This window comes from Palaemon carinicauda, chromosome 6, assembly GCF_036898095.1.
Source record: "Palaemon carinicauda isolate YSFRI2023 chromosome 6, ASM3689809v2, whole genome shotgun sequence".
NCBI lineage: Eukaryota > Metazoa > Arthropoda > Malacostraca > Decapoda > Palaemonidae > Palaemon > Palaemon carinicauda.
The window spans coordinates 119,679,188-119,692,078 of NC_090730.1; the positions used below are offsets into that span (position 1 = coordinate 119,679,188).

A 12,891-nucleotide genomic window follows, 5' to 3' on the forward strand; every position below is an offset into this window, starting at 1 on the left:
TAGCATGCTCTACTGCCTGGCGAACGTCGGCGAGCCTGAATAGACTGATACTAGGCGCTATGAACGGTCGGTTTGCGTTGAGCAGGTAATCGAAGTGATGCATCCACTTCCTCCCACCGTTGAACATTGCGGCTGGTAGGCCGCCTGTGCCACAACGAGTCATCACCGTTAAAGATACGTCGCCTGTGCAACAACCGCACTGTCAACGGCAGGCTGATAAGACTGCATAAAACGAAAATAATTGCTGTTTCACGCCTAACCGCAAAGATCAGAATCAACCTTAGGCGAAATGTATTCAGCATTATCTTCGTCGATCCATAGAGCTTGCCACTGTCGGGAGACGACACCAATCAGGTGGAGGCAGCGGCACTAAGTCCGCACCACATGAAAAGTTAATACGCAGAACGAATCTAATTTGGTTTTCAGCTTAGCGCCTGAAGCGCGCGTATAATGTTTGAAAACACTAATATCTCGCTTCATCTATAGCGAAGGTGAGCGTTCTGAGGATCGACAGAAAACGCTCGAGAGGACTTCTATTCGGGTCTTAAAAGACTGTAACGCCTGGCTACCCTCTCGATTCCTTTCGCCGTTCGACGTAACTTCTCCCGTGGGTCCGGGAGCTTGACAGAGGTCTAAGGCTAGGATCACGACAGGTCCGAATAGAAGCACTCTCCACTGAATAAAATTCACTGCATAATTTAGCACTAGAAAATGACAAATTCATAGGTAATTTGTATTTTTCCTAACTATACAAACCTTAAATATTTAATAGGGGTTATTGCTTTCGGTGTAGCTGAAATGACGAGCCATTAAAATTTTAACGAGGGTTTACTACCCCACTGCTAGTTAGCGGGGGGTAGGGGGGGTAGCCTGCAACCCCCCCCCCTCACACACACCTGTGCTTGAGCTCACTTTGCTTGGAGGTAGGACTTCAAGGGGGATAGGGCTGGCGGGCAAGTTTGATTAAATAGCTAAGGTTTGTATAGTTAGGAAAAATACAAATTACCTACGAATTTGTCATTTGTTCCGTAACTGACATACAAACCACGCTATTTAATAGGGGTGACTCACCCATTAGGAAGGGTGGAAAGTCCCTGCCAGTACTGGCTTTTGGCTTTGCCCGGGGGACTCAATATTTGAGCGTGTTCGCACTCAGCAATAAGGAGTCCCTGCACCTCGCTAGAACCTTGCTACGCAAGGACTGCAGCCTACGTAAGCTGTGTGTGAAGGTAAAATAAAGTGTGACTCGTCCTAGGAAGTTGACCTGTAGTCCCTTAGAAGGAAACTTTAGGCTAAGACTCTCCTAATACCACCTCGTCAGGGTATGGGGACGTGACAGTATTATCTTAATACTTGGAACACAAGGAAACATGGTTTACCTGCAGTGGTTTGAGGTCAGCTCTGCAGAGAACCCAGGATGCTGCTTTCCCCAAGAGAGGGGAGGATGAAGAAAAGAGTAAGGGCCAGACAAATCTTTTCATTCATGCAGACTAAGACCGGGTAACAATGCCCTCAACCTTCTGCTACTTATCCACTAAGGAGCCTGAAGATTTCAACCAGCTGTTGTGCAGCCACCACAGGGCTGATAGAAAACGTATCGAGCCTTCTGTGTGTCACATCGTGCAGGTAGCGGGCTGTGAAGGTCGTCTGACGTTTCCACACCCAAGCTTGAAGGACCTGCATCACTGAGAAATTTCTCTTGAAGGCCAGGGACGTAACTAAGCCCCTAACATCATGTGCTCTAGGACGATGTGAAGGAGGAGGGTCTGGATTCAGGGACAGATGGATCACCCTACGAATCCATGCCGAGATGGTGTTCTTGGTGACCCTTCTCTTAATCCTCCCAGTGCTAACAATGCTTGCACCAGGGGACGGACTGCAGCCGTTCCTCTGAGATATAGCCTCAGACTCCTTACTCGGCACAGTAGGAGAAGGTCTGGGACCTCTGTTACAGAACGGAGACTCGAATCCGGAAGGAGTCGAACCGAGCGCCCGGCACCCCCTGATTTTGAGTCTTAGCACCAAACTCAGGGACGAATTTGAACATTACCTCCCCCCCCCTACCCTTGCATGGGTGATGTCATATGAGAGACCATGAAGTTCATTGACTCGCTTGGCCGAAGCCAAAGCTAGTAAGAACACCGTCTTCCAAGTTAGGCGGAGAACTGAAGCCTGGCGTAATGGTTCATAGTGAGGTCTCTTAAGACCTGAGAACTTGAACCACGTTCCATGGAGGAGGTCTCACATCCGACTGAGGGCAGGTAAGTTCATAACCTCGTATGAGTAGGGAAAGTTCCAGCGAGGAAGAAAAGATCATTTCTTTGAGCCTGAAAGCTAGACTTTAGGCTGAGCGATAGCCTTTCACCCCCGAGACTGAAAGGCGCATTTTCTTCCCACAAATACACGAGGAACTCCGCTATTGCTTCCACGACACCAACCACAGAAGACTTTCCACTTTGCCTGGTAGACAGAGGTGGATAATTTTCGCAGATGTCCAGATATCCTGCGAAAAATCCTCTCTCAGCGAGATGCTGGATAGTCACCAGGCGTGAAGTCGTAGCGAAGCTACGGCTTTGTGGAAGATGCTGGCATGTGGTTGTCTGAGTAGATCGTGTCGCGGAAGGAATTCTCTCGGAAGTTCCGTTAGGAGTTGCAGAAGGTCCGGAAACCATTCCGCGTGATGCCATAGCGGAGCTATGAGGGTCATTGAAAAATTGACCGATATTCTGGTCTTGTTGAGCACCCTCCTCATCAGACAGAACAGGGGAAAGGTGTACACGTTGATGTTGTCCCACCGTTGTTGGGAGGCATCTTGCCAGAGCGCCTTGGGATCCGGGACTGGGGGGAAGTACAGTGGAATCTTGAAGATTAGCGCTGTCGCGAACAGATCCACAGTCGGGGAACCCCACAAAGTCAGGACTTTGTTGGCTACTAGATGACACAAAGACCACTTGATACTCACTATCTGAGACGCTCTGCTCAGATTGTCGGTGAGCACATTCCTCTTGTCTGGAATGAAACGCACCGATAGTAGAATCGAGCGGACTTCGGCCCATCTCAGTATCTCTACTGCAAGATGGGATAGCTGCTTCGAAAAGGTACCTCCTTGCTTGTTGATGTAAGCCACTACTGTGGTGTTGTCGCTTATCACCACCACAGAGTGACCTGCCAGGTATTGGTGGAACTGCTGAAGGGCCAACAAACCGGCCTTCATCTCTAGACGATTTATATGGAGGCACTTTCCTGATTCTGACCACAGGCCTGAGGTCCTGTGGTACAGAACGTGCGCCCCCCCCCCCCCCCCTTTCTTTGAGGCGTCCGAAAACAGCATTAAATCCGGCGGAGGGACGAGAAGATCCACTCCTCTTCGTAGGTTCTCGTCTGCCACCCACCACTGGCGGTCCGTCAGTTCCGCAGGACCCATAGGGATCATGACGTCCGGGGAATCGCAACCTTGATTCCACCGGGACTTGAGTCGCCACTGGAGAGATCTCATCCTGAGGCGATCGTTGGGAACTAGACGAGCCAAGGATGAAAGGTGACCAAGGAGACGTAACCACGATTGGGTTGGAAGCTCTTCTCATCTGAGGAAAGGGCTTGCGACCCCTCTCAGCCTTGCTATCCTGTCGTCTGATGGGAAGGCTTTGTGGAGATTGGTGTCTATAATCATGCCTAGGTAAACCAGTCTTTGAGTGGGAAGCAGAGAGGACTTCTCGAGATTTACCATGATCCCCAGATCCTGGCAAAGTCATAGAAGTTTGTCTCGGTGTCGAAGAAGGGATGACTCCGAGTCTGCTAGGATCAGCCAGTCATCCAGATAATGGAGGAGACGGATGCCGATCCTGTGTGCCCACGATGATATTAGGGTGAACACTTCTGGTGAAACCCTGTGGTGCTGTGGAGAGACCGAAACACAGCACCTGGAACTGGTACCCCTTGTGGTCTAGGCTGAATCCTAAGTACTTCCTTGAAGACGGATGGACTGGAATCTGGAAGTACGCGTCCTTCAGATCCAGTACAAACATGAAGTCTTGCAGTTTCACTGCAAGTCTGACCGTGTTTGCGGTCTCCATGCTGAACGGAGTTTGCTTTAATCTGGACCTCTGCCCTAAGGGCCCGCCCCCATGCTGATCCCATGGCAAGGGAGCTAAATGACACCGGATTCGTCCTCAGGGGAGGTAGAGATGTTGTGAACGGGACGCGATATCCCTGACTGATTACGGAAATCGTCCAGGAATCGGCCCCGAGGTGCTGCCATCTGTCTGCGCAACCTTGTAGGCATCCCCCCACTGGCGGACATGCAGGGGGACTGCCAATCCTAGCGTTTGCGGCGTCGGCTGCTCCCTCTGGGATTCTTCCCTCCCCTGGAGGACTTCTTGCCTTTCTTGTCCTTGACAGGAAAGGGCTTAGACACCACTGTCTTCGCTGCCGTTGTCGGTTTCGTGGTCTTGGTGGGACATGGCTGCTGGAGGTTCAAAGGGCTTGAATGTCACAGCCCTATGTAGGAGGGAGTCTTGGTGACTTCCTCCACCTCCCAGCAGCCTTCTCCACGTCCTTAGGCTCAAACAGGTTCGTTCCCATAACGGAAGAATGTCTGAGCCTGTAGATTTCGGTGCTAGGGGCCTCCCGGTATTGTCTTGGAGTCCTTCGACTCCCTCCTGGGAGGGATGCAGGACTCCAACAACGACGGAGGCAGGCTCTACTTCACCCTTATTCGAGAAGACTTTACCGCGCGAGGTGGGGTTTCCCTCAATGGTGTGATGGGGCAACGTCTCACCTCACGTGACTCTCCTGAGGATGGGAAATCCTCGTCCGAAGGGGAGGGAGAAAAGTCTGAGGGGGGAGGGTGCCTGCCTCGAAGACTTACGAGGAGACAGCTTCGTCCTTGGAGAAGATACCGCGTCCGAAACTCCTCTTTTCCTCTTCAGGGGAGTAGATGCAGCCAAGGATTTGTGGCCCAACTCAGAGAGAACAGGCTTGAAAGCCTGTGCTACCGGACTGATTAAGAGCCCCAAACCAGGGCTGCCGGCTGACGGCTGCGCTGTCAGACACTCCCTCTGGAGGGGGAGTCGTCTGTAAGAAGAAAGAAGATAAGGAAGAAATATCCTGGACCTTTCTGGAACCTTCCCCCCTACCGGCAAGCGCGCTGTTCTGCGCTTGCGGGGGGGAAAATGCGGTGATGGCGCCCTTACCGCGCGTTGTCCTGCAGCCTCGCACATGAGAGGGTATTGGCGATTGCGCTGGCTCTCGCGCGATGTGGAATACCCGGGGATCGCGCGCAGGAGACTGCTGGAGCGCTCGCGAGACTTCATAGTGCGCGCAGGAATCATATTGCGTGCAGGATCAGAATGAAGAGCCCGTGCGGGCGAAAATAAAGGATCGTCGGCGCGTACTCGCGTACCAGAATATTGGCACGCGTACGAGTTTGTTGGCGATTGCGCGAAAGACCATCAGCGCGGGCGAGCGCGCAAGACTATTGGCGAGCGCGCACGAAAGACTATCGGCGCGCGCGTGCGGGAGACCATCGGTACCCGCACACGGAAAAGATCGTCGGCGCTTACGCGCGTAAGAAGATCGTCGGCGCTTGCGCGCGTAAGAAGATCGGCGAGCGCGCGCGGACGATCGTCGGCGCTTGCACGCGTAAGAAGAGCGTCGGCGCTTGCACGCGTAAGATCATCGTCGGCGCTTGCGCGCGTATGAAGATTGGCGAGCGCGCTTCACGGGCTAGTAGGTTGAAGGGTCAGCTGGCCAGACAACAGGAACTGGGATGTGTCCTTTAAAAACGGGCGGGCATCCCCCGATGAGGACCGTAAGCAGGTCTGCTTTAGAGTCGAGGACCGAAGTCCTTCGTTGCAGCGCAAGGTTGCGCTGGTAGATCGGTAGGTCAGCTGGCAGGATGATCAGGAACTGGGATGTGCCCTTTGGAAGGGCCAGCATCCACCGATGGGACCATAAAAGGTCCGTGTTAGAGTCCAGGACCGAAGTCCAAAGGACCACGTTATAGCACAAGGTAGAGGTCACTGGAAGTTCTGCTTGATCCTCCGAGGCGGAGTCTCTATGAGAGACCTCTCCCGCAAACGAGAGATGTGAGAGGTGCCCTTCGTAGAAGAGACTTGAACACTCGTAATGACGCCCCTTAGGGCCGTTGGATCAGCAAGCTGACCTTATCAGTAGCGATCCTCCGAAGAGGAGTATCTATGAGTGGTCTCTCTCGCGAACGAGAGGTAACACTTCGTAGAAGAGACCTGAAGACACTCGTGGTGACGCCCCTTAGGGCTGGTGGATCAGCAAGCTGACCTTAGCAGTAGCGATTCTACGAGAAGTCTCTATGAGTGGCCTTTATCGCGAACGAGAGAGGTGAACACTTCGTAGAAGAGACTTGCCAAGACTGTGCTCCACCCCTGAAGGAAGAGAAACTCATCAAGGGGGGAGAAAAGTCTGGCCGCAGGGCAGCAACAGTAGTCGAAGGCGATGAATTTATTAAGGTAAGGGAAGTTCTCCCTCTGAATGGAGAAATCCTCACACCTGGGGAGGAAACCTCCCTCGGAAGGGAAGTTGTCCAACCCCTGGAGGCAAACCTCCATTAGCATTCTAAGATGATCTGAAGTGCTGGCATGTTGTCACGGGAGTACTTCTAAGAGAAGGGATAACGCCCATGACGACGTCCTCTAAGGGACGGCAGCGACAGCAGAATCCCCAGGCATGAACAGGACAGCTCTGCTTCATTGGCACTCTTTAGTTGAACGAAGAAAAACTGCATAGTTAACTGGGAAAATAAAATTAAATAATTATTTTAACAGAAATTCCCTATGGAGGAACTCCGAAGAGGAACCCCAAGGGAAAACATAAAATAAGAATTAAGTATGCGCCCACCTTCCCCAGATGACATCCACGGGAGAAGGGGGGGGGCGGAGTAACTAATAAAAACAGAATTATAATTATCTAAATCATCTAAGAATATAATAGTGAGAACCACTGAACCCCCAAAGAGAAGTGTTCCCACGGAAAGCTTTAAAGTTAAAATGCAATTAGATTTCACTAAAAATAATTGAGACAAACAAACGGAATAGCAACCTAACCCATAACGGGAAAGGAGCTACCGTAATAGTACATAGTAGTAGTAAAGGTGAACGACCTTGAGTAGAGAAAGACCGTAGTCAATCTAAAAAAAGGCCACATTCCCTTCGCTGAGAATACAAGTTTCCCGTAGGAAAAGAGGAAAAGCGAAGATAATAGATGAATGAAGAGGGTCCAGGCGATGAAGATTTCCCTGCGGAGGCCGAGTGAACGGATATGCCGACGGGAAGACCGATGGACCAGAGAGGGAGAAGTCGTTCCCCACGAAGTGGAACTGTGGTGGCCTTGCTACGCAAGTGTCGTTGTCGTACATCACACACACAGCACAAACACTGAAAAGAAAACTTACTACATTTCTATACACAAATATATACATAAACATAAAGAATGTTTATATATATTGCAAGTATAGGAAAAAGTAAGTAAAAAGACAAAAATTAATGGCAGTCCAAAATAGGCAAGGAGAGAGAGAAGAACAACCGTTCTCGCTCCGAGCCAAAAGTAAAGTGAGTTCGAGCACAGGTGTGTGTGAGGGGGGGAGGGGTAGCAGGCTACCCCCCTACCCCCGCTAACTAGCGGTGGGGTAGTATACCCTCGTTAAAATTTTAATGGCGCGTCATTTCAGCTACGCCGAAAGTAATAACCCCTATTAAATAGCGTGGTTTGTATGTCAGTTACGGAACGAATTGGCATTATACTCTTTGGTAAAAAGATAGTTTCACAATTATCTGAAAACCAAAGTACTGTATACGTTCTCTCAAACGAAATGAACTCTTAGAGAGAGACTTACAATTCTGTCAATTGTTTGAATGGGAATGAAAAGTCACTGAATCCCATATAAATGCAACCAAATATTAAATATTACCTTAATAGATATATTTATAAATTAAAATAAACCCTTAAATTAAGGGATTCCAATAAAAGACGAATCATCACTAGTATTCATTGGAACATTTACACTTAATATACGAACAATTTTAGTACTGTATTCCAAAAACCACGAAGGAAACAACGATACATAGAATCGTGCGCTACATCGATTGTAAAGAATACTGCATCGAATAAACATTAACTGAACTTTAACTTCCTTTAATCTCTGACTAAAAAAAAAAGTGAAAGGACCAATTAATTGCCAATTAAAATGTTCCTTTTATATAGTACAACTTAAAAACTTGAGAAGTAAGAAGAATGTACTATTCATAAAAATCGCTACAAAATATTGTAATATTGTAACGATACTGACAGATCAAATAAAACAAATAAGCGAAAGCCCAAACTCATAAAACGATAGTACATTACCAAATAACATCCAAAGAGAGTAAGAAAACGAGAGAGAATTTCAAATACACTAGTACAGCCAGCTATGGCGGCAGAAAAAATCCGAAGTGGTTTGGTATAGTTCTACCTGTAGTACCACGAGGGCACTAGTGTACACCTGGCATATCTGCGATAAGCCGCGCGAGATTTTGAATTTCCTGCCATTCTTATATAACCAGCGGGTAAGTTTTATATTTAAAAATTCAGAATTCTGACTTAATACCTACAGGTACAGAATTATCTGCAGCCGAGGGTGAAACAGAACCACCCACTTTTACTGAGAACAGTGCAGTTCCAGAACCTGCTAATCCTAAATTAGACAATGTCACTTTGCCTCCAAAAGCCAAGAAAAGGGGTAGACCCAAAGGGTCAAACAATAATGTTCTGGGACTTCCAAAGAAAATGTCAAGACTTGATAAGCCAACTCCATTCATCAAAAAATCATCTAATGACAGGGATCTACAGGTACTTGGCTACTTTGTAAGTGATAAAAATGCCATCCGTGCCATGCGTGGAGAGGTTCTCTCTGAAAATGCGGTAGAACAAAACCCTTCTTCAATTCCAACAGCATGTCTGGATGAAAATGCTTCAATCCACGAAATCTCCCAATATTTTGATTCAGACAGTTGGAAAGCTGTGGAGCATGTTTATGAAGCCTCAAGATTGTCAGCACTGTGGACGTGTGAGCTCTGTAGTCAGGATTTGAGCAAGATGGATTCTGGGGTCTGTGACTGTTGTCTTCAGTGGGTGCACCTTAAGTGTATTGGTAAAAGAATGCTCCCGAAAGGAAAGTTTTGGATTTGCAGAGACTGTTATGCCTAAAAATTCTAAGACAGCTGTATTTATTTTAATAATTGATTAGAATAATCGTTTTAATGATTTATTTTTAATTTGTAGTGAACAAGATTCAAAATTGTCTTTAAAATTCTATATATAAATTTGTTTTAAATGTTTTGTAATTTTTTAGTTTTATTGTCATTATTTATAATATTTACTGGCAAAATAAGCTTACAAGCAGGTTTGACTATTTTACTGAGACCGGCAAAATAAGCTTAAAAGTAGATTTGTCTATTTTACCGGGACCGGCTAAATAGCCTCTTCCAATGTTTTTGATAATGATTTTTGGCAGAGAGCCATAATTCTATGGTAGATTGACTATCAAGTAATACTAATGAAATATCGTCAAAACAATGGAGTTTTTGATTGCCAGGACTTCCGGACTTATAGAAAATGAGAGTTCATCCCCTTTTCTATGGAATTGTCGTTATACTACAAATACCTCCATAATCAATTGATAGCTAGGTTGGTAGCGTCGCGGGCTTCTGTTTTAGGGGTCCCGAGTTCGGTCCCCGCCAAGGACGCGAATACCGTGAGACCTTCTACTGGGGGGTACTCCCCAGGGTGGCGCATGGAGGGGACTAGTGATAGTCCCTGCTGGCTTATGGTCGACCGAGGAGAATGATGTAGATCGTCTCAGTGGAAACCTAAAACCCGCAACTTTAATTTTTTTTTAACTTTAATGGTTTATGCTCTGCCATGAGATCGCTCTGCTCGCAATTAAACATTATCTCACTGCTCCCATGTTCTGACAAGCAGAAACAGGGGTGTATGTATGATAGTGGCCACCTGTATGCATTATTGTCTAACTTAGAATATGGCAGTGTAAGGGTAACGCTCCCCCGTTAGGTAAGTAGGTAAGGACACGGCTTGTAGGTTAGGTTGGGGGGGGGGGGAGTTTAGGTTAGTTCATGTCCATTATTAATCAACACTTGAGGAACTGGCCGCTGATATACAAAGGCTCCCAGAAACATATTTCACTACACGCATCTGCCGGAGCCTTTGTAGGGTGACGGCCAGATCCCGTAGAAAACAGGAATATTCTGAACTGTGGCCATCGTTCTAAAAACGATTTTGGCGGGAGAAGCTAACTTATAAAACCCACCTAACCTATACTAAAAGCCGTATCCTTACACAGGGGGGCTTCGCCCCCCGGACCCCCCCTTACACAAGTTTCCTTACCTACGAGTACGACGGGAGAAGCTAACTTAAAAAACCCACCTAACCTATGCTAAAAGCCGTGTCGTTACCCAGGGGGGCTGTGCCCCCCCGGACCCCCCCTTACACAACATATTTAAGATCCGTAGACCATTTCCAAACGTTTTTATTCTATACAAGATAACAGTCGGAGCGATAATAAGCAAATTAGGACGTTTGGCCGTAGCACTACAAACTACCCTGCCCCATGGGCTAGTATTTCGGTGTTAATTATCAATTACAAAACACAAAGATTTGATTAACTGCGTTATTACCAAGCAATACATGGTTATGGGTTTAAATGAATTTAATCGTCATGATTTACTGATATATCCTAATTAAAATCGTTTAGGGAAAATGAAACTCATTAACTTCTTGTCCAAGTTGTCTATACAGCTCTTCATCCTGTTCTTGTGTTTAGTGTGGTGGTCTGTATATTACCTAGTATGGACATGTTTTTTCCCTAGGGTACACTGCCCTGTAATACAGTACAATAATACCTTAAATTCTATGGGGTTTAAGTGATTTATAACATAGAACATTACCTCTCCACCTTTTTCGGTGAGGCGATCATTCTTGAAAAGCTACCTGGGATTTCATATTATGGGTTTAAGTGAATTTACTAGTAATGATTTATTGATATATCCTAATTAAAATCGTCTAGGGAAAATAAAACTCGTACACCAATCTCGTTTATCCGTCTGAGGCTGGTATTAACATTTACCAGTTATTCACACCGGCTTAGCCTATGTTAGTCTGTCTTTGGTGTTGTATACTGTAGGATAGGCTCTAAGCCAACATCTAGACTAAGTTTGTATTGTATTTAAAGAATTGGGCCATGTCATTAACCTAGCGTATGTCAAGACACTCTGTCTGACAGGCATTTACCCTAAAGTGCTATATTATAATGAGTTCATTGTAGATTAGCGTGGGCATCCCATAACGTGTAGTTATAAATCTAATTTATAAATGAATCTAAATAATTCTCAAAATACTACAAACTTCTATTATCTATCTATCAGCATGTGCCTTTTATAGCCATGCTTGTATTTCCCAAAAGTACATCGTGGCAAGAAAGAAAATTACCTGAAAATATATTTTCGTGGGCTTGGCGTTCAAAATATTTCTTGTTTGTCTTACAATCAGAGATTAGGCTACACTCATACATCGTTGCCACATTGTGAAATGACAAATTCACCACAGGCTGCGACAGGCACAGAGAAGTATCGAAATTTCATTACAAACATATTCAAATAGTACATATAAGTTTAAATGGAAATGAAAAAAATATGACATCTTTTCACATGCTGAATTCTATTTTATTCACATTACGTAGCATAAAAAATCCTTCATAGTTTAAAAAATAAACACTAGTAAAACAATATCACTAGCTAATAATCAATTAATAAAACCAGAAGAAAGTATTATGGATTCTGTAGCAGTCTAACTATTTTCTACTGGAAATAAAAAACTAGTTTTACTTTATATTCATTTAAAGATTAACTTTTACAATAATGTACATATCCACGGAGGCCACTTCTGTTCTCAATCACGTTTCCAATCATTTTAAATTCAGTGCAGCACACTCCAACCATTAGAAAATGAAACCGAATGCACACAACGCTATCAAACACTTTATTTAACACGTGATTATGGTAACTGTTCTTTACCCAAGTGACTGAAAATGCACTCCACTGCTGCATAGGCTAGAGGAAATGAGAGTGCATATAAGTTTAGTGCTAGTTCCCTGTAGGGGTGATTTCAAGTACCATTACCATATTTATGTAATCCATCCCAAACTGCTTGGGCAGCACTCGGGATGCCTTGTTCATATATAGGCCTATGTTCTAATCGATTGCTTCATATGTGAAAGCACAGAATTCCATATCGTTCTTCGTTTCCATTAGGCAAGTCTCGGCTGTTACCAATAAGACATTAACGGTCCTTAAGCATTCTTGGCTATGTACTGTACTAAAATTTAGTTAATCAAATAAATGTAATTAACCCATAACGAATGAATTAAATCTAAAGTACTTCAGGTAATTTCAATCGTTGGTCACCAATATTTTCACCAGATTTTACAGAATACTGGTTTATTCCAAACTTTCATATTTTCCCCCAAAGAAGTTGGACATTTCACCAGTTTTTCTGGTACCACTGCATTCATGCTTTGCCATATTTTTAGTGGTGGTTCTCAGTTTATTTATAATGAAAAAAATTGTATTGTATATCGCATAATACGATCTAGGTATTTTTTTCAAGGTGTATTTCCTTAATTAAATTTGGCAGAATGTGAAAATTATGAAGCAGACAAATTTGTTTTTATTTTCCTAACCGGGAAAAATACGATTACCCTGCTTTCCCTACAGAAGAACTTTTTTTTTCTTTTTTTGCTGATAGTGTAATTAGACATTCTTTATTGAAGTTTTAGTGGTCATTAAGGTTGTAGTAATAGTATATTCT

General features: G+C 45.3%; 1 protein-coding gene across 4 annotated transcripts in view; it reads right to left on the reverse strand.

Moving 5' to 3' along the window:
- LOC137642632 (histidine protein methyltransferase 1 homolog) overlaps positions 1-12,476 on the reverse strand; it is a 232,482-nt gene extending 220,006 nt beyond the window's left edge. Inside the window, exon 1 of one of the 4 annotated variants that reach the window (XM_068375372.1) lies at positions 12,204-12,454. Coding sequence is in view for 1 of the 4 variants with exons in the window: in XM_068375371.1 (XP_068231472.1) it covers positions 11,515-11,596 (82 nt within the window). In the remaining 3 variants the exon portion in view is untranslated. Of the gene's footprint in view, positions 1-11,514; positions 11,671-12,203 lie in introns of those variants that run through there. The other 3 variants (XM_068375371.1, XM_068375374.1, XM_068375373.1) reach the window with 3 other exon arrangements.
- Between the last annotated feature and the right edge of the window lie 415 nt (positions 12,477-12,891).